This window comes from Oncorhynchus keta, chromosome 22 (genome assembly GCF_023373465.1).
Source record: "Oncorhynchus keta strain PuntledgeMale-10-30-2019 chromosome 22, Oket_V2, whole genome shotgun sequence".
Lineage (NCBI taxonomy): Eukaryota > Metazoa > Chordata > Actinopteri > Salmoniformes > Salmonidae > Oncorhynchus > Oncorhynchus keta.
Genome location: NC_068442.1, coordinates 116,295 through 137,111, shown reverse-complemented (window position 1 = coordinate 137,111; position 20,817 = coordinate 116,295). Strand labels below are relative to the sequence as shown.

The following is a 20,817-nucleotide window of genomic DNA, read 5'->3' as shown; positions in this document are numbered from 1 at the left end:
AGTCGGCCCGAGAATTGAACCCTGTGGCACCCCCATAGAGACTGCCAGAGGACCGGACAGCATGCCCTCCGATTTGACACACTGAACTCTGTCTGCAAAGTAATTGGTGAACCAGGCAAGGCAGTCATCCGAAAAACCGAGGCTGTTGAGTCTGCCGATAAGAATTTGGTGATTGACAGAGTCGAAAGCCTTGGCGAGGTCGATGAAGACGGCTGCACAGTACTGTCTTTTATCGATGGCGGTTATGATATCATTTAGTACCTTGAGTGTGGCTGAGGTGCACCCGTGACCGGCTCGGAAACCAGATTGCACAGCGGAGAAGGTACGGTGGGATTCGAGATGGTCAGTGACCTGTTTGTTGACTTGGCTTTCAAAGACCTTAGATAGGCAGGGCAGGATGGATATAGGTCTATAGCAGTTTGGGTCCAGGGTGTCTCCCCCTTTGAAGAGGGGGATGACTGCGGCAGCTTTCAATCCTTGGGGATCTCAGACGATATGAAAGAGAGGTTGAACAGGCTGGTAATAGGGGTTGCGACAATGGCGGCAGATAGTTTCAGAAATAGCGGGTCCAGATTATCAAGCCCAGCTGATTTGTACGGGTCCAGGTTTTGCAGCTCTTTCAGAACATCTGCTATCTGGATTTGGGTAAGGAGAACCTGGAGAGGCTTGGGTGAGGAACTACGGGGCGGAGCTGTTGGCCGAGGTTGGAGTAGCCAGGCGGAAGGCATGGCCAGCCGTTGAGAAGTGCTTATTGAAGTTTTCGATAATCATGGATTTATCGGTGGAGACCGTGTTTCCTAGCCTCAGTGCAGTGGGCAGCTGGGAGGAGGTGCTCTTGTTCTCCATGGACTTCACAGTGTCCCAGAACTTTTTGGAGTTGGAGTTACAGGATGCAAACTTCTGCCTGAAGAAGCTGGCCTTAGCTTTCCTGACTGACTGCGTGTATTGGTTCCTGACTTCCCTGAACAGTTGCATATCACGGGGCTATTCGATGCTATTGCAGTCCGCCACAGGATGTTTTTGTGCTGGTCGAGGCAGTCAGGTCTGGAGTGAACCAAGGGCTGTATCTGTTCTTGGTTCTGCATTTTTGAACGGAGCATGCTTATCTAAAATGGTGAGGAAGTTACTTTTAAAGAATGACCAGGCATCCTCAACTGACGGGATGAGGTCAATGTCCTTCCAGGATACACGGGCCAGGTCGATTAGAAAGGCCTGCTCACAGAAGTGTTTTAGGGAGCGTTTGACAGTGATGAGGGTGGTCGTTTGACTGCGGCTCCGTGGCGGATACAGGCGATGAGGCAGTGATCGCTGAGATCCTGGTTGAAGACAGCGGAGGTATATTTGGAGGGCCAGTTGGTCAGGATGACGTCTATGAGGGTGCCCTTGTTTACAGAGTTAGGGTTGTACCTGGTGGGTTCCTTGATGATTTGAGTGAGATTGAGGGCATCTAGCTTAGATTGTAGGACTGCCGGGGTGTTAAGCATATCCCAGTTTAGGTCACCTAACAGAACAAACTCTGAAGCTAGATGAGGGCGATCAATTCACAAATGGTGTCCAGGGCGCAGCTGGGAGCTGACGGGGGTCGGTAGCAGGCGGCAACAGTGATAGACTTGTTTCTGGAGAGAGTAATTTTCAAAATTAGTAGTTCAAACTGTTTGGGTATGGACCTGGAAAGTATGACATTACTTTGCAGGCTATCTCTGCAGTAGACTGCGACTCCGCCCCCTTTGGCAGTTCTATCTTGACGGAAGATGTTATAGTTGGGTATGGAAATCTCTGAATTTTTGGTGGCCTTCCTGAGCCAGGATTCAGACACGGCAAGGACATCAGGGTTAGCAGAGTGTGCTAAAGCAGTGAGTAAAACAAACTTAGGGAGGAGGCTTCTGATGTTGACATGCATAAAACCAAGACTTTTTCGATCACAGAAGTCAACAAATGAGGGTACCTGGGGGCATGCAGGGCCTGGGTTTACCTCCACATCACCCGCGGAACAGAGAAGGAGTAGTATGAGGGTGCGGCTAAAGGCTATCAAAACTGGTCGCCTAGAGCGTTGGGGGCAGAGGATAAGAGGAGCAGGTTTCTGGGCATGGTAGAATATATTCAGGGCATAATGCGCAGACAGGGGTATGGTGGGGTGCGGGTACAGCGGAGGTAAGCCCAGGCACTGGGTGATGATGAGAGAGGTTGTATCTCTGGACATGCTGGTTGTAATGGGTGAGGTCACCGCATGTGTGGGGGTGGGACAAAGGAGGTAACAGGGGTATGCAGAGTGGATCTAGGGGCTCCATTGTGAACTAAAACAATGATAACTAACCTGAACAACAGTATACAAGGCATATTGACATTTGGGAGAGACATACAGCGAGGCATACAGTAATCACAGGTGTTGAATTGGGAAAGCTAGCTAAAAACAGTAGGCGAGGCTAATCAGCTAGCACAACAAACAGCAGGTAAAATGGCGTTGACTAGGCAACTGGGCCGACAGATAAACAAACAAGCAGAATGGGGTACCGTGATTAATGGACAGTCCAGCGTCGTCAGCTATGTAGCCAAGAAATCAGTGTCCAGGGGGCAGCGGTGGATGGGCAGGGAAGCTGGGCTGGCGAGTGTTATCCAGGTTTTTTTTTTTATATATATATTTTTTTTTTTTTTTTTTTTTTTTTTAAACTAACAATGACTAAATAGCTTGTAGCTAGTTAGCTGGTTAGCGTCTGGAGGTTCTTGAGTGTGTCATAAAAATAAATCAAAATTAAAAGTGATAGCGAATCCGTATCACAGTGGGTGAGGCAGGTTTCCGGAAGGTATAAACAAATAAAAATCAAAGAGAGAGAAAGTAAATGGGTTCAGAAGTGTTTGGGATGAGGTGAGTCAGATGGTTAGCAGGCCTGTGCTAACAAGCTAACAGTTCGTAGGCCCGGGCTAGACAAGCTAGCCGTTAGCAGGCCGAATAGCAAGTAGGGAGATAGCGAGGGCTAGAGAGCTAACCTTTGGGGACGTCGCGATGGGGTGAGTCTGTTTATTCCTCTTCTTGCGGTGGCATTGACAGACCGGTCGTGGGCCCGGGTAATTGTAGCCCAGGATTATGCTACAGGAGCTCTGGTGAGCTGGAGACACAGCGTTTCAGAAAGCTCGCGGGCCTTGGCCAGCAGATGGGTCTTTGCGATGTCGCAAAAAAAGCCTGTTGAAACCACCTCGGACGATTATGTCGGCGGACCAGTCGTGATGGATCGGCGGCGCTCCGTGTCGGCAGTAAAGGGTCCAGGCCAATTGGCAAAGAGGTATCGTTGGGCCTCTTCGGCTAGTCGGGAGATGGGCTTAGCTCAAGGCTAACTGTAGCTTGTTTTGGGCCAGAGACGTTGGCCAGGAGTAGCCACTCGGAATTGCAGCTAGCTAGTTGCGATGATCCGGTGTAAAGGTTCAGAGCTTGCGGTAGGAATCCGGAGATGTGGTAGAGAAAGAGCAGTCTGATATGCTCTGGGTTGATGTCGCGCTGGTGTTCTAGTTAGCTTAGAAGACCGCTAGCAATGGCTAACTGAGTACGAGCTAGTAGCTAGTTGCTGGCTAGCTTCTGATGGTGGCTCCGGATCTAATGTAAAGTATAGAATTTTGCAGAATATCAGTCTGTCCCTGATGTTTTTCCTGGAGAGAAGTGGCTTCTTTTCTGCCCATCATGACACCAGGCCATCCTCCAAAAGTCTTTGCCTCAATGTGCGTGCAGATGCACTCACACCTGCCTGCTGCCATTCCTGAGCAAGCTCTGTACTGATCCCGCAGCTGAATCAACTTTAGGAGATGGTCCTGGCACTTGCTGGACTTTTTTGGGCACCCTGAAGTGTTCTTCACAACAATTGAACCGCTCTCCTTGAAGTTCTTGATGATCCGATAATTGGTTGATTTAGGTACAATCTTACTGGCAGTAATATCCTTGCCTGTGAAGCATTTTTGTGCAAAGCAATGATGACGGCACGTGTTTCCTTGTAGGTAACCATGGCTGACAGAGGAAGAACAATGATTCCAAGCACCACCCTGTTTTGAAGCTTCCAGTCTGTTATTCGAACTCAATCAGCATGACAGAGTGATCTCCAGCCTTGTCCTCGTCAACACTCACACCTGTGTTAACGAGAGAATCACTGACATGATGTCAGCTGGTCCTTTTCTGACAGGCTGAAATGTAGGATAATTTTTTGGGGGGGATTCAGTTCATTTGCATGGCAAAGAGGGACTTTGCAATTAATTGCAATTCATCTGATCACTCTTCATAACATTCTGGAGTATATGCAAATTGTCATCATACAAACTGAGGCAGCAGACTTTGTTAGACTTTTGGCCACTACTGTGTATGTATATGTAAATATATATTCACTGAGTGTACCAAACATGAGAAACACATTCCTCATATTAAGTTGAACAGCCATTATTTGTCAAAAGCATTCCACAGGGATGCTGGCCCATGTTGACTCCAATGCTTCTCACATTTGTGTCAAGTTGGCTGTATGTCCTTTGGGTGGTGCACCATTCTTGATACACACAGGAAACTGTTGAGCGGGAAAAACCTGGCAGCGTTGCAGTTCCTGACACTCTCAAACCGGTGAACCTGGCACCTGCTACCATACCCTGTTCAAGGGCACTTAAATATTTGGTCTTTCCCATTCAGTCTCTGATTGGCAGAGATACACAATCCATGTCTCAATTTGCTCAAGACTTAAACTTTTTTTTAAACCCGTCTCCTCCCCTTCATCCACACTGATTGAAGTGGATTTAATTAGTGATATCAATAAGGGATTATAGCTTTCACCTGGTTCGTCTGGAAAGAGCAGGTGTTCCTAATGTTTTGTATACTCAGTGTATAGATCCCTTTCTCTCCATCTCTCTCTTCTTCTTCATCTTCTTTTTCTTCTCTCTCCTCTCAGATCCATCCGGTTCCGTTGGTACCAGGGCTTCTACTCCAGCGGTTCATCCCCCCCTACCTGGGCTTTGGACAGTGTGTACATTGGCCCCCAGTGCCAGGACATGTGTAATGGACACGGGTCATGTGTGAGGGGTACCCACTGTGTGTGTGACTCGGGAAACTCAGGACCAGACTGCTCCCAACCCGACACATCCAACCCTGACTTCCTCAAGGAAGACTTTGAAGGTAGGCAGTGGGTATAGAACTGGAAGATAGTGTATGGGTTCGGATAATGGCTTCATTAACCCTGCCTGATCTTAACACTTACAATTAACCAAACCTTGCTGGTGGAATATACATTTCCTTGAATGTGCAAGAAAACACAGATTTCCACATAAAAGCAGAGGGTGTGTGTGTGTGAGAGAGAGAGTGAGACTAGTAGACAGTCACTGTATATGTGTTGTTCAAACACAGTGTTCAGATATTGTGTTTAGCCATCAATACTGATATTGATCAGATGATCTTTTGAGAACTGGATGGATGTGATTAATACACTTGTGGTAGAAAGGGCTCCTAAGTGTGACGGAATACGTTGTTGTGCGACCAGGAGTTTTATTTTGGCAGCACATAATAATTGTTATAATGATAAGGGTTCACTGTACCATTGTTTCTGAGTGCCCTAGAGAAACAATCAGGCACAGATTCATTAGCGTCATGGTTACACCATTACTGCAGCGAAAACGGCTTGTTTTTAACCCCACCGGGTCAAAGGATCTGACCCATATTACCTGCTCAACATTTGTATCTGGGACCAAATTTTACATTAATAAACTGCTTGCACAGTTCAGTCATGTTACCTCATTGTGTGGGACTTCTTCATCCCACTCCCACCCACACATGTAGCTTTTCATACCGCACTGGATTCCCACTTGCAAGAACTGGTTCCAAACCCTCGCAGTCCTGCATTTTAGCATGTGACGCAGCTCACTTGCCAGCCAGGTCCCAGCAATTTTGGGCCCTGTAGGCAATATCAATATATTAATCTATCGTATTACTGGGATATATCAACAACTAAGGTAGACGTAGTTTGTAGCGAGAAGAGTTGGAGAGGCTTGCACTTTCACCTGACCTACATTTTAGGAGTGGGATGATTTTCAGATGGAGACAAATATGGGTGATCAATATTTATTTATAGGAAATGTAGTAAACTACAGCCTGATAATATTTAGGATGTACATTTCCTTGGAATGATAACCGCCCTGTGCTTCCCCTGCCCATGCAGGCTATAGCCTACTCTATTTAATTGAGACCACAAGCGTACCTGATCTTGCACATGTGGCTACAATGGGAAAGTAATTCTGCTTTGAAAGTTGATGAACTTGTAAACTCACTTTTGAGAAAACCGTCTTTCAATGTTTTGGTACTACTATTGGAGAGCCCTTCTTTGTCTACACCCGTTCAGCATTGTTCACACCCTCTTAAGCCTTAGCCCCATTCATCTCTTTAAAACCTGTTAAGGGTTGATCCAACCGTTCTGTACTAACATGCCAGCTACTTCCAGATATCTAAGAGAGAGAGAACAGCTCACTGAACATTACTTGCCCTATCGCTCTGTGGTTTCACGTTCAGAGCGCACAATGGACGCTCTGGCCAATAAGTAGGACTGTTCCGAAAGCTCTAACCTCAACTACAGTCAAGCACCCAACTAACTGGCTAATATTGGCTAGCTACTTCCAGAAACATAATGAGAGAATACCCCACTCTGACCATTTTACTCCCCCTAGCAGAACTGGTTCAGACATGCAGCTAGCTAGCTAAACAATGGACCATAATCACAACTCATGACGTTGCTGCCCTGCATGAATCTGCAGCTAGCTAACCACCCGGTTCTATAGCTATAACTAGTCAAACAAATGTGTCTGAGATATACAAAGAATAAGATCATACACATAACGTTAGCGACCCAGCCAGCTAACAGTACATTTGAATTTAAACCACTTTCTGTCTCCTGTCTGATGCCATGCTTGGTTGCCTTAGTTTGACGATGTTATCCAGACTGGTGTTTTCTCCTTCTCTTTAGCCATCATACTCCAATTCCACTGATTTCAAAACTCGCTCCTCCAGAAAACGGAGAGCATGCACATAACGTTAGCTACCGAGCCAGCAAGCTAATGTTAGCTAGCTAATAATACACTTTAACTTGACATTAGGTTTATGCAGTTTTACTACCCTATATATCTTTCAAATACGTGTTCGACGCTATTACCTAAACATACTGGCCAGCTCCAACTGACAGATAGATGCGTGCTTTATGGTAGACCAATCCACACTCATCTCTAGGAGAAAACAGATGGCTCAACAACATTGTAGTTACTCCACAATAATAACCTGACAGAGTGAAAATAAGGAAGCCTGTATAAAATAAAAATCTATTCCAAAACATGCATCCTGTTTGCAACAAGTCACTAAAGTAATACTGCAAAAAATGTGGCAAAACAATTAAGATTTTGTCCTGAATACAAAGTGTTGTCTTTGAGGTAAATCCAAATTAACACATTATTGAGTACCACTCTCCATATTTCCAAGCATAGTGGTGGCTGCATCGTGTTGTGGGTATGTTTGTAATCATTGAAGACAGGGGAGTTTTTCAGAAGAAAAAAGAAACAGAATTGCGCTAAGCACTGGGAAAATCCTAGAGGAAAACCTGGTTCAGTGTGCCTTCCACCAGACACTGGGAGATGACTTAACCTTTTAGCAGGACGATAACCTAAAACACAACGCCAAATCTACACTGGATTTGCTTACCAAGAAGACAGTGAATGTTCCTGAGTGGCCAAGTAACAGTTTTGACTTAAACCGGCTTGAAAATCTATGGAAAACCTGAAAATGGTTGTATTGCAATGATCAACAACCAATTTGACAGAGCTTGAAGAATTTTGAAAAGTATAATGGGAAAATGATGTACAATCCAGGTGTGAAAACTCTTAGAGACTTACCCAGATTGTAACTGCTGCTAAAGGTGATTCTAACATGTATTGACTCAGGGGTTGAATACTTACCTAACCAATACATATTTTTATTTCACTTTTACGTTACAGAATATTTTCTGTAGATCATTGACAAAAACGGACAATTAAATATATATTTAATCCCACTTTGTAACACAACAAAACTTGGAAAAGGTCTTTATGAAGGCACTGTAAATCTCATCATTTGATGTTTTGATAGTTTGGTTTCCCAAGAGACTCCTAAGGCCAGCATAGCTGACCTAAATTGTAAATATAGAAAGACGGTGTTGCCTCCTAATGTGTATGTATCTTTCAAATATTGGAATGTTCTCAACCCATTACTATCCATGATATCGGTGCGGGTAAGGACTCAGTAATAGGACAATATTTTTATGTTGTTGCAATAATAGGACCAAAGCACAGTTTACATTGTTTAAGGAATATATCAGTGTACACAACCTCTTTCAGAGCAATAGGAGACACCATATTTCATTCTTTAATCAACCAGAGGGCAGAATAATCCTGTCTTAGCCAATTTAGGATGGGGCAAAGTGCAATTATATGTTTGGTACGGATAGTCTTCCTATATCTTTCCCTTTTTGTAAATGTGTTAATTTTATCCGGAATTGTTTACCTTTCAATATACATGTTTTAACCGCACTGTGAATTGTATCCCAGTAGCCAGAAAGGGGAGCCATTGGAAGCATTGAACTACAGAAATTCAGCCGTGGAAATATATTAATTTTAATAACATATATTTTTCCGGTTAAAGCAACTGGCAACGTACTGAGGTCGGATTGAATTGATTTGAGCGTTCTTTTGAAGTTTCTGGCAATGGTTTTATCTAAAGAAGGAAATATATCTACTCACAAATATTTAAAACAGGTAACGATTGGGATACAATAAATAGAGATAGAATCCTCCAACAGGTTCTTGAGAGGCAGTTGGGCTGATTTGGTTAGATTCATTTTATAACTTGAGATGAAGCTGAATGTATATTTGATCTTCAATGTGATTGATATACATTATCTAGATGTAGTAAAATATTGTCTGTGTATAATGAGATTAAGTGATCAGTAGATTTGAGAGAAATTTGTGTTATTTCCTTAAACCTCTAATGGATAGGGGAGACGCTAGCGTCTCAAGTGGCCAATAGCCTCGGGAAATGCATAGCACCAAATTCTAATAAAACGCGATAAAACTCAAACTTTCATTAAATCACACATGCAGGGTACTATAAAGTTACACTCGTTGTGAATCCAGCCAACATGTCAGATTTTAAAAATGCTTTTCGGCGAAAGCATGAGAAGCTATTATCTGATAGCATGCACCCTCCTGAACCACCTGAACGAGTTGTAAACAAAATAATTAGCGTCGCCGGCGCTACACAAAACGCTGAAATAAAATATAAAACATGCATTACCTTTGACGAGCTTATTTGTTGGCACTCCAATATGTCCCATAAACATCACAATTGGTCCTTTTTTCGATTAATTCCGTCCATGTATACCCAAAATGTCCATTTATAAAGCAGGTTTGATCCGGAAAAAAACAGCTTTCCAAAACACAACGTCACTACAAAACATTTCAAAAGTTGCCTATAAACCAATTCCAAAGACTGGTGACATTGTGTGGAAGTCGTAGGAACTGTAAAATGGTCGCTATCAAATTTCCCTTGGCAAAGACAACTGGGGGAACGGTCAGAGGAAAAAATAATAATAATTCTGAACAGTTTTTCCTCAGGGTTTTGCCTGCTAGTCACAGACATGATTGAACCAGTTTTAGAAACTTCAGAGTGTTTTCTATCCACACCTACTAATCATATGCATATAATATATTCCTGGCATGAGTAGCAGGAAGTTGAAATTGTGCACGCTATTTATCCAAAAGTGGAAATGCTGCCCCCTATCCTTTAAGAGGTTCAATTGAAAAAATTCCTGGGCTAGGAGTTCCATGGACAATGAGAATAGCAGAGGTAAAATTGGATCACCTTGTCTGCTGCTTCCAGTGATTCTTAATGGAGCAGAGCAGATATTGCCTGTTATAACTATGGTTGAGGGGTTGGAATATAATATTTTAGTCATATTAATGAAATTGGAGACAATTCCCACATGTTCCAAGACAGATCAGTGATATGACCATTTGAATCTATTAAAAGCTTTTTCTTCATCGACAGATAATACAGCCCAAGGAGCTGTTGTTTCTAATGACGCCTATTGTGCGCCACCCTATGGGACTCCCAATCACAGCCAGATGTGATACAGCCTGGATTTGAACCAGGGACTGTAGTGACGCCTCTTGCACTGAGATGCAGAGCCTTAGACCGCTGCACCACTCGAGAGCTAATTGATAATTACTGCGTAGAATGTTGGCCAGTAAACGACTGGGACAATTACCATGGAAGAAATGGTTGAGTCTTACTCAATGGATGGTAAATTCTGCTTTCTGTCTAATTAATAAATGAAGTTCTGTCTTGACTTTGGAAAGAGTAATAGCTACCTGGTCTGAAAAATGTGTTTGATGGGAACACTAACACAGTTAACATCGACTGACTTTGTATTGATCACATGAATTTATTTATTTGATTTTCAAATCGATCACAGAATGTAGGATTTTGAAAATAATGAACAGTTGAAATGCCATCTTTTGACACTTAGGAGATTCTGACATTTTAAGTTGGCAGTAGTAAGCGTGGTGGTCAGACAAGCTTATTTTTGTTGATTTTCTACTTTCTTGATTAAAGAAGACAGAGGTGTAAATAATGTATGAAATCGGAGGTGTACTCTTTTGCTTTAGGAGTGTGTGCTTGCCAGGCCTCAGAGTGTATATCCTGGAAAGCCTTTCTTGCATATGGTTGCCTTGGTTGCGTTGGTCTATTCAATATTTTCCTGCATGCCCAAAATGGCATCCCAATAACCAGATGGAATTCAGTTATTTCTAACAATATCCTGTTCAGAGAATTGAAAAACCTGGGTTCATATGAATTTGAAGCATACACATTAAAAAAGGCCATTTTCTTTCCAATTTGGAAACATTGAACGATAGTGATTTTACCCAAAATGGTAATTTTGAGTTTCTTATGTATCATTATGATTACACCTTTAGTTTTATTTGGGGTGGATGAAAAAGCAACCTATTTGTGTATCCTTTTTGAGTTTCTTGGAACATTGCTACAGTATATCAGTATGGTTTCTTGATAGGATATCAAGACAGCTGAAACATTTAATAGGAGAGTTTACGCTTTCAAATTCCAAGAGAGGATAGCTAGCATTGCCATCATTTTAAATAAAATAATGTACTATTAATGATGTAATTGTTATCGTTAGTTTTAATAAGCGCATGGATGTGAAACCAAAAGCAGGACCCACAGGGAGTGATTCTGTTTTCTTTTTTAGGAGATTGATTTCCCCTTCTAGCTTAGTTTGTGCTTTTTGGAGTCAGCCCTCTGTCACATTGTCCACTGTCTCAAACTTTTACACTTTAGTTGAGGGGGAATCCACTTCAGAAGTGAGCAGTGCAAGAGATTAGTGTATCGGTTTTAATTGCAAGTCGAGGGCAAAGGTAATTTCCTCACAAACAATCAATCAGATAGTATTGGCAAAATCTTTCTATTGGGTATTGAGAGCTGTCATGTTCCCACAGGTGAATGATGAATTTACAGAATATTCGAGCTACTGGAGTGAAATAGACCTGCTATTGTTCCTTGTAAAACAGTGAATGTTTCACACCTTGCTATATGTTGACACTTACTTTAAAACAAGTCTGATAATTCATAGTTATTTTGCAAAAGAAAAAGCTACTAGAAAGCCACACGTTTTCAATGCATGCCACCTTTTAACTTGCTTTTATAATAAACTAATGTGTTAACAGTGTTATATATTAGTTTCTAGGGCACAACAGGTGCTGTAAAAGTAGCTAGAATTCATAAAGCCCAGTATAAGCTATTATCTCAATCAATTAAAAAATGATTCCTTCTAAAATAAACTTTCTGGTGCTCCTAAATTTCATGTGAGGCTCCTAACTTTTTAAAGTTGAGAGCACCAGTGCTACCAATGAAAAATGTTCATTTGTATGCCTGTGTGTGCGTTTGTCATGCTTGTGTGCATGCCTGCTTGCCCTTGTGTGTGTGTACAGGAGGGGCGGTGGATGCTGACAGGTTTAGGCTGCTGAGTGGAGGGAAACCTAGCAGGAAATGTGGCATCATGTCCAGTGGGAACCACCTGTTCTTCAGCGAGGACGGCCTTCGCATGCTGGTCACCAATGACATGGACCTATCCAACGCAAGGTATCGCGTGTGTGTGTGTGTGTGTGTGTGTGTGTGTGTGTGTGTGTGTGTGTGTGTGTGTGTGTGTGTGTGTGTGTGTGTGTGTGTGTGTGTGTGTGTGTGTGTGTGTGTGTGTGTGTGTGTGTGTGTGTGTGTGTGTGTGTGTTTGTTGTTTTCTTTGAAGGTTTTTAACTGATAGCTGTGCTTTTGAGGCCCTCAGGTGGTGAGTTGAGGTGACATAATGTATTTAACCCTATTAGAAAACCTGCTCCTCACTTCTCAAGTGGAATGTTCCTCACATTGATAGTAAAATGTGTAAGCTAAGTACAACCATTTGAATTCAGACGAAAAGATAAAGAAGTATATTTTCTCAACACACACTTACACACGTTGATATATGTACATATATTGGGCACTGCATCTCGCAGTGCTAGCTGTGCCAACAGAGACTCCGCGACCGGGAGGTCCATGGGGCGACGCACAATAGGCTTAGTGTCGTCCGGGTTAGGTGAGGGTTTGGCCGGTAGGGATATCCTTGTCTCAGCGCGCACTAGTGACTCCTGTGGCGGCCCGGGCGCAGTGCACGCTAACCAGGTCGCCAGGTGCACAGTGTTTCCTCCAACACATTGGTGCAGCTGGCTTCCGGGTTTGATGCACGCTGTGTTAAGAAGCAGTGCGGCTTGGTTGGGTTGTGTTTCGGGGGACGCATGGCTTTCGACTTTCGTCTCTCCCGAGCCCGTACGGGAGTTGTAGCGATGAGACAACATAGTAGCTACTAACAATTGGATACCACGAAATTGGGGAGAAAGGGAGGTCAAATAAATCTAAATTAAAAATATATATATATATATTTGTACATATATTTATCAATGTGCATTATAACTATATATACAGCTGAAGTCAGAAGTTTACATACACCTTAGCCAAGTACATTTAAACTCAGTTTTTCACAATTCCTGACAATTAACCCTAGTATAAAATGCCCTGTCTTAGGTCAGTTAGGATCACCACTTTATTGAAAGAATGTGAAATAATAGCAGAGAGAATGATTTATTTCAGCTTTTATTTCTTTCATCACATTCCCAGTGGGTCAGAAGTTTACATACCCTCAATTAGTATTTGGTAGCATTGCCTTTAAATTGTTTAACTTGGGTCAAATGTTTCGGTAGCCTTCCATAAGCATCCCACAATAAGTTGGGTGAATTTTGGCCCATTCTTCCTGACAGAGCTGGTGTAATTGGGATTGAGGTCAGGGCTTTGTGATGGCCACTCCAATACCTTGACTTTGTTGTCCTATAACCATTTTGCCACAACTTTGAAAGTATGCTTGGGGTCATTGTCCATTTGGAAGACCCATTTGCGAACAAGCTTTAACTTCCTGACTGATGTCTTGGGATGTTGCTTCAATATATCCACATCATTTTCCTGCCTCATGATGCCATCTATTTTGTGAAGTGCACCAGGTCCTCCTGCAGCAAAGCACCCCCACAACATGATGCTGCCACCCCCGTGCTTCACGGTTGGGATGGTGTCCTTCGACTTGCAAGCCTCACCCTTATTCCTCCAAACATAATGATGGTCATACTGGCCAAACAGTTCTATTTTTGTTTCATCAGACCAGAGGACATGCGTGGTCCCATGGTGTTTATACTTGCGTACTATCGTTTGCATAGATGAGCGTGATACCTTCAGGCGTTTGGAAATTGCTCCCAAGGATGAACTAGACTTGTGGAGGTCTACAATTGTTTTTCTGAGGTCTTGGCTGATTTCATTTGATTTTCCCATGATATCAAGCAAAGAGGCACTGAGTTTGAAGGTAAGCCTTGAAATACATCCACAGGTACACCTCCAATTGACTCAAATGATGTCAATTAGCCTATCAGAAGCTTCTAAAGCCATGACATAATTTTCTGGAATTTTCCAAGCTGTTTAAAGGCACAGTCAACTTAGTGTATGTAATCTTCTGACCCACTGGAATTGTGATGCTGTGAAATATAAGAGAAATAATCTGTCTGTAACAATTGTTGGAAAAATGACTTGTGTCATGCACAAAGTAGATGTCCTAACAGACTTGCCAAAACTATAGTTCGTTAACAAGAAATTTGTGGAGTGGTTGAAAACAAGTTTTAATGACTCCAACCTAAGTGTATGTAAACTTCCGACTTCAACTGTATATATTTTGTAGGTTTATTCAATTCTTCCTGCGTCTGGGCTGTGGTAAGGCCTCCCCAGACCCCCGCTCCCAGCCTGTCCTGCTCCAGTTCTCTGTAGACGGGGCTCTGACCTGGGGCCTGCTGCAGGACTTCTTCTTCTCCAACAGGTTAGCATAACTCTCACTGCACATCATATCAGGATAAGGTAAGACCCAGATACAGACGGTGTCGAGAAAAAGAGAGGCTGGGAAAAGAGAGGAGCTGACAAGACAAACGCTGTTAAGCTTGACAAACAAGAGCATCCGACAACAGACAAACAGAAAATACAGGTATAACTACACAGGGGACAATGGGGATAATGGGGAAGATGGGCGATACCTGGAGGGGGGTGGAGACAATCACAAAGACAGGTGTAAAAGATAAGGGCGTGACACATCACTGTAATGTAAATGTTGTTTTGTGTTATACTGACATGCTTTATGACGCAAAAATGATTTACTAATGGATAAAATAAATCATTACCTTCATCATAATCATAATCAACTTCCTCTTCTTCAACAGCAGTAACCAAGCTCGCCTCGTGGCCCTGGAGATCCCTCTGCGTGCCCGTACCTCGGCCACGCGCCTACGCTGGTGGCAGCCCTCTGAGAATGGACACTTCTATAGTCCATGGGTTATTGACCAGGTGAAACACCTTATCTATCTATCACTCCAGTGCTAATTTGCTAAATTGTAATTACTTCGCTACTATGGCCTATTTATTGCCTTACCTCCTCACGCCAGTTGCACACACTGTATATAGACTGTCTTTTTTGCCTATTGTGTCTTTGTTGTTTTCGACGCACCTCTTTGCTTTATCTTGGCCAGGTCGCAGTTGTAAATGAGAACTTGTTCTCAACTAGCATACCTTGTTTAAATAAAGGTGAAAAAATATATATAAATAAATAAAAATATATGTTCATCCAATTATTCATCCATCCTTCAATCTGTCCATCTTTATCAATATAACAGTATCACGCATATGACATGAACCTATGTCTCTCTACTCAGGTGGTGGTGGGGGGCAGTGCCAGTGGCTGGGGTCCTTTAGAAGACGACTTCTCCTCTATGGAAGGGCGTTCTTGGCTGCTCTATCCCGGGGGTACCCGCATGCCCGTGTGTGGTTCTGACGGGGCGGCCTTCGCTTTCATAGAAAAGTCCAACACGCGCTACGCTGTCACCACAGACATCAGCCTGGGACAGGATGCTTTCATACAGTTTGATTTCTCAGCTTCATGCTCTGTCACAAACTCCTGCTACGGTGAGCCACAAAATATATATATTTGACAGGTTGTCAATGTAAGTAAGAATATGTTACATTTATTTTGTCAAGGTAGTCAGAGAATAGTTTTATAAGAAAAGTAGGTAAAAATGTGAGCTTTCAGGATTGTTGTTGATTGCTGTTTTTGCTTTTATTAACGTTGCCTGGCTATGCTGTCTAGGTTAGTGAGGTCGGGCACTGATGTTGGGTGATTAGGCCTGGCTCGCAGTTATCTTTCCTATTCATCCCAAAGGTGTTCAATGGGGTTGAGGTCAGGGCTCTGTCTAGGCCAGACAAGATTTTACATACCCATCTCGACAAACCATTTCTGAACCTAGTTTTGTAAACGGGGACATTGTCATGCTGGAACAGGAAAGGGCATTCCCCAAACTGTTGACACAAAGTTGGAAGCACATAATCGTCTAGAATGTCATTGTATGCTGTAATGTAATAATGTCCCTTTACTGGAACTAAGTGGCATATCCCGAACCATGAAAAACATCCCCATACCATTATTCCCCCTACACCAAACTTTACAGTTGACACTATGCATTGGGGCAGGTAGTGTTCTCCTGGCAACCGGCAAATTATTAACCAGAGAGGTTAGAAAATTAGGCTATTTAGGGATTGTAATTGTGGATTTTAAAGAAAACAAGAATCATCAGCATAGAATGACTCCTTTGCTTGAAGCCCTGGATTTCTAATTTTAACAGCTAACATTTCGATGGCAATAATACATAGATATGCCGATAGTGGACAACCTTGTTTTACTCCTCTTGACAGTCTAAACCTTTCTGAGATGTAGCCATTATTTACTATTTTACACCTAGGCGTACTATACATAACTTTAACCAATTTTTATAAGAGATTCTCCAAAAATGAAATATTCCAGGCATTTATATACAGTATATATAAACTTCAGTCGTACTTTATCAAAGGCCTTTTCAAAGTCAGCTATGAATACCAGGCCTGTTTTCCCCGATACTTCAGAGTGCTCTATTGTTTCCAGTACTTGTCTCATATTAACTCCAATGTATCGTCCATGTAAAAACCCTGTCTGATTAGGATGAATAATGTACGACAATACCTTTTTTATTCTATTCTATTTATCCTTTTCTATTCTAAGCAATTCGCTAGCAATTAGCTAGAATTTTTGCATCACAACACTGAAGTGTAAGAGGCCTCCAATTTTTAAAATGGACAGGATCTTTATATTTACCATTTGGATCCTGTTTCAGTAATAATGAAATCAGACCTTCTTGTTGAGTGGGTAAAACATGCTAATAACGGTCTCCTGAGTATGTCAAAAAAAAGTTTGGTATACTTCCACTGGTATGCCATCCAGGAGTTTTACCAGCTTTAATGGCTTTAATTGCATCAAGAAGTTCCTCATCTCTAAATTGGCCTTCACATGAGTCTTTCTGTACAGATGATAATTTTACATTATTAATTTGAAAAAATCCATACAATTGGCTTTGGTTAGTGGAGATGGAGGAGACGAAAACATATGCTTGAAGTACTTTACTTCCTCTTTCAAAATATAGTTCGTAACTGCATCATTTGTAACAAGTTTCAGCAAATTATTTTAGTTAGCATTTCTTTGTCGAATATTTAAAAAATTATATGGTGCATTTTTCCTCATATTCCATCCAGTTGATTTTATTTTTATAATATATTACACGGGATCTTTCTTGAATAAGTTCCTCCATTTCTTTTTCTTTTTCCTCAAATATGAGCATCTATGGTAAAGTTTTTTATTGCTATCTGTCTGTATTGTTAGTCCTTCCATTTCCTTTGTTAATATGGACTCTTTTGACCTAAATTTGTTTTGTTTTGTAGATGAGTTCTGAATTGCATGGCCTCTAAAGGCACATTTTAAAAGTGTCCCATACAATAAGGTGGATCTGCTGTACCTATGCTATGTCAGAAAAAGTCAGTTATAAACTCTTATGTCCTAGTTAAAAACAAGTTATCATCCAGTAGGCTTTGATAGCAAGATGGGGCCGGCAAAGGGGGCTGCTTTGCTTCTAGTCCTTAGGAAACTTTGCAGTATTTCGTTTTTTTATCTATTATTTCTTACATTGTTAGCCCAGAAAAAAAGTGTTATTACATACAGCCGGCAAGAACTATAGGAAATCAGAGAGACATCAACTTACCAGCACTACGACCAGGAATACAACTTTCCCGAAGCGGTACCTTTGTTCGAACCACACAGGGCATTTGAACTGATTCCAGAGGTTCATCCTAAACAAAATCGCCGTAGAAGAGGTAGACGGAGCGGTCTTCTGACCAGACTACAGAGGCACGCACACCACCCACAGATTCCAAGTATATTACTCGCTAATGTCCAGTCTCAGGATAACAAGGTAGACAAAATTAGGGCAAGGGTTGCTTTCTAGAGAGACATCAGGGATTGTAACTACTCTGTTTCAAAGTACATGGCTGTCTTGGGAAATTCTGTCGGAGTTGGTACAGCCACCTGGATTCCTTGTTTGTCCCGCCGACAGGAATAAACATCTCTCCAGGAGAGGAAGGGCGGGGGTGTATGTTTCATGATTAACAACTCATGGTGTAATTGTAACAACATACAGGAACTGATGTCCCTTTGTTCACCTGACCTAGAATTCCTCACAATCAAATGCCGAATTCCCCTTCTCCCAAGGGGAATTCTCATCGGGTATTGTCACAGCCGTGTATATCCTCCCTCAAGCCAATACCACGACGGCCCTCAAGGAACTTCACTGGACTTTATGCAAACTGGAAACTGGATATCCTGAAGATGTGTTTATTGTAGCTGGGGATTATAACAAAGCAAATTTGAGAACAAGGCTACCTAAATTCTATCAGCATATTGACTGTAGCGCTCGTGCTGGTAAAACACTGGATCACTGCTACTCTAACTTACGCTATGCATATAAGGCCCTCTCCCGCCCTCCTTTTGGCAAATCTGACCACGACTAAATTTTGCTCCTCCCTTCCTATAGGCAGAAACTCAAAGAGGATGTACCCATGCTCAGGACTATTCAACGGAATCTGCTCTTCAAGATTGTTTTGATATGTTCTCGGTAGCCTCGGAGAATAATATTGATGTATAAGCTGATTCGGTGAGTGAGTTTATAAGGAAGTGTATAGGAGTTGTACCTACTGTGACTGTTAAAACTTACCCTAACCAGAAACCGTGGATAGATGGCAGCATTTGCCCGAAACTGAAACCATCGCATTTAACCACGGAAAGGTGACTGCAAATATGGCCGAATTCAAACAGCGTCATTATGCCCTCCGCAAGGCAATCAAACAAACGAAATGTCAGTATAGATACAATGTGGAGTCACGGTCTTGCTTTCAGATAAACTAAACACCTTCTTTGCCCACTTTGAGGATAATGCAGTGTCACCGAAGCAGCCTGCTACGAAGGATTGTGGGCTCTCCTTATCCGTGGCCGACTTGAGTAACACATTTAATCATGTTAACCCTCGCAAGGCTGCCAGTCTAGACGGCATCCCTAGCCACGCTTTCAGATTATGCACAGACCAGCTGGCTGGTGTGTTTACGGACAATTAAATCTCTCCCTATCCACATGCTTCAAGAAGACCACCATTGTTCCAGTACCCAAGAAGGCAAAGGTACCTGAACAGAATGACTATCGCCCCGTAACACTCACTTCTGTCATCATGAAGTACTTTGAGAGGCTAGTCAAGGATCATATGACCTCCACCTTACCTGTCATCCTAGACCCACTTCAATTTGCTTACCACCCCAATAGGTCCATAGACGATGCAATCGCCATTACACTGCACACTGCCCTATCCCACCTGGACAAGAGGATGTAAGAATGCTGTTCATTGACTATAGCTCAGCATTCAACATAACACTACCCTCCAAACTCATCATTAAGCTTGAAGACCTGGGTTTCAACCCCGCCCTGTGCGATTGGGTCCTGGAATTCCTGACGGGCTACCCCCAGGTGGTGAAGGTAGGAAACAACATCTCCACCCCGCTGATCCTGAACACTGGGGCCCCACAAGGGTGCGTACTCATCCCCCTCCTGTACTCCCACAAGGGTGCGTACTCATCTAGTTTGCAGATGACACAACAGTAGTAGACTTGATCACCAACAATGATGAGACAGCCTATAAGGGAGGAAGTGAGGGTGTCAGGAAAACAACCTATCACTCAACGTCAACAAAACAAGGGAGATGATCAGGAAACAGGGAGCACCCCCCTATCCACATCGTCGGGACAGCAGTGGAGAAGGTGGACACCATGAACAAACTGAAATGGTCCACCCAAACAGACAGTATGGTGAAGAAGGCGCAACAGCACCTCTTCAAGCTCAGGAGGCTGAAGAAATTTGGCCTGTCAACCCTCATAATCTTTTACAGATGCACAATTGAGAGCAACCTGTCAGGCTGTGTCACCGCCTGGTACGGCAACTGCACCGCCCACAACCGCAAAGCTCTCCAGAGCGTGGTACGGTCACCAGGGGCAAACTACCTGCTCTCTAGGACACCTTCAGCACCCGATGTCACAGGAAGGCCAAAAACATCATCAAGAACAACAACCACCCAAGCCACTGCCTGTTCACCCTGCTACCATCCAGAAGGCCAGGTCAGTACAGGTAAATCTCTGTTGGCACCGAGAGACTGAGAAACAGCTTCTATCTCAAGGCCATCAGACTGTCAAACACCCATCACTAACACAGAGAGGCTGCTGCCTACATAGAGACTTGAAATCGTTGGCCACTTTAATAAATGGATCAGAAGTCACTTAAATAATGACACTTTAATAAAGTTTACATATCTTGAATTCATCTTCTCATATCTATATACTGTATTTTTTAGCATCCATTGCATCTTGCCTATGCTGCTTGACATTGCTCATCCATATGTTTATGTGTACACTACCGTTCAAAAGTTTGGGGTCACTTGGAAATGTGTGAATGACTATTGTAGCTGGAAATGGCTGAAGGCCAGCAGTTTGTCTAGTTTGAGAAACAGACACCTCACAAGTCCTCAACTGGCAGCTTCATTAAATAGTACCCACAAAACACCAGTCTCTATGTCAACAGTGAAGAGGTGATTGCGGGATAATGGCCTTCAGCCATTTCCAGCTACAATAGTCATCTGCAACATTATCAATGTCTACACTGTATTTCTGATCAATTTGATGTTATTTTAAAGGACAATAAATTAGCTATTCTTTCA

At 42.7% G+C, this 20,817-nt stretch overlaps 1 protein-coding gene across 5 annotated transcripts in view; it reads left to right on the top strand.

Annotated features, from left to right (window-relative positions):
* LOC118376237 (reelin) overlaps positions 1-20,817 on the top strand; it is a 315,561-nt gene that overhangs the window by 255,061 nt on the left and 39,683 nt on the right. For 4 of the 5 annotated variants that reach the window (XM_052474627.1, XM_052474630.1, XM_052474629.1 and 1 more), the window contains 5 exons: positions 4,911-5,134; positions 12,031-12,181; positions 14,346-14,480; positions 14,875-14,998; positions 15,364-15,613. In XM_052474627.1, the coding sequence (XP_052330587.1) occupies positions 4,911-5,134; positions 12,031-12,181; positions 14,346-14,480; positions 14,875-14,998; positions 15,364-15,613 (884 nt within the window). The remainder of the gene's footprint in view (positions 1-4,910; positions 5,135-12,030; positions 12,182-14,345; positions 14,481-14,874; positions 14,999-15,363; positions 15,614-20,817) is intronic. The other variant, XM_052474628.1, reaches the window with a different exon arrangement.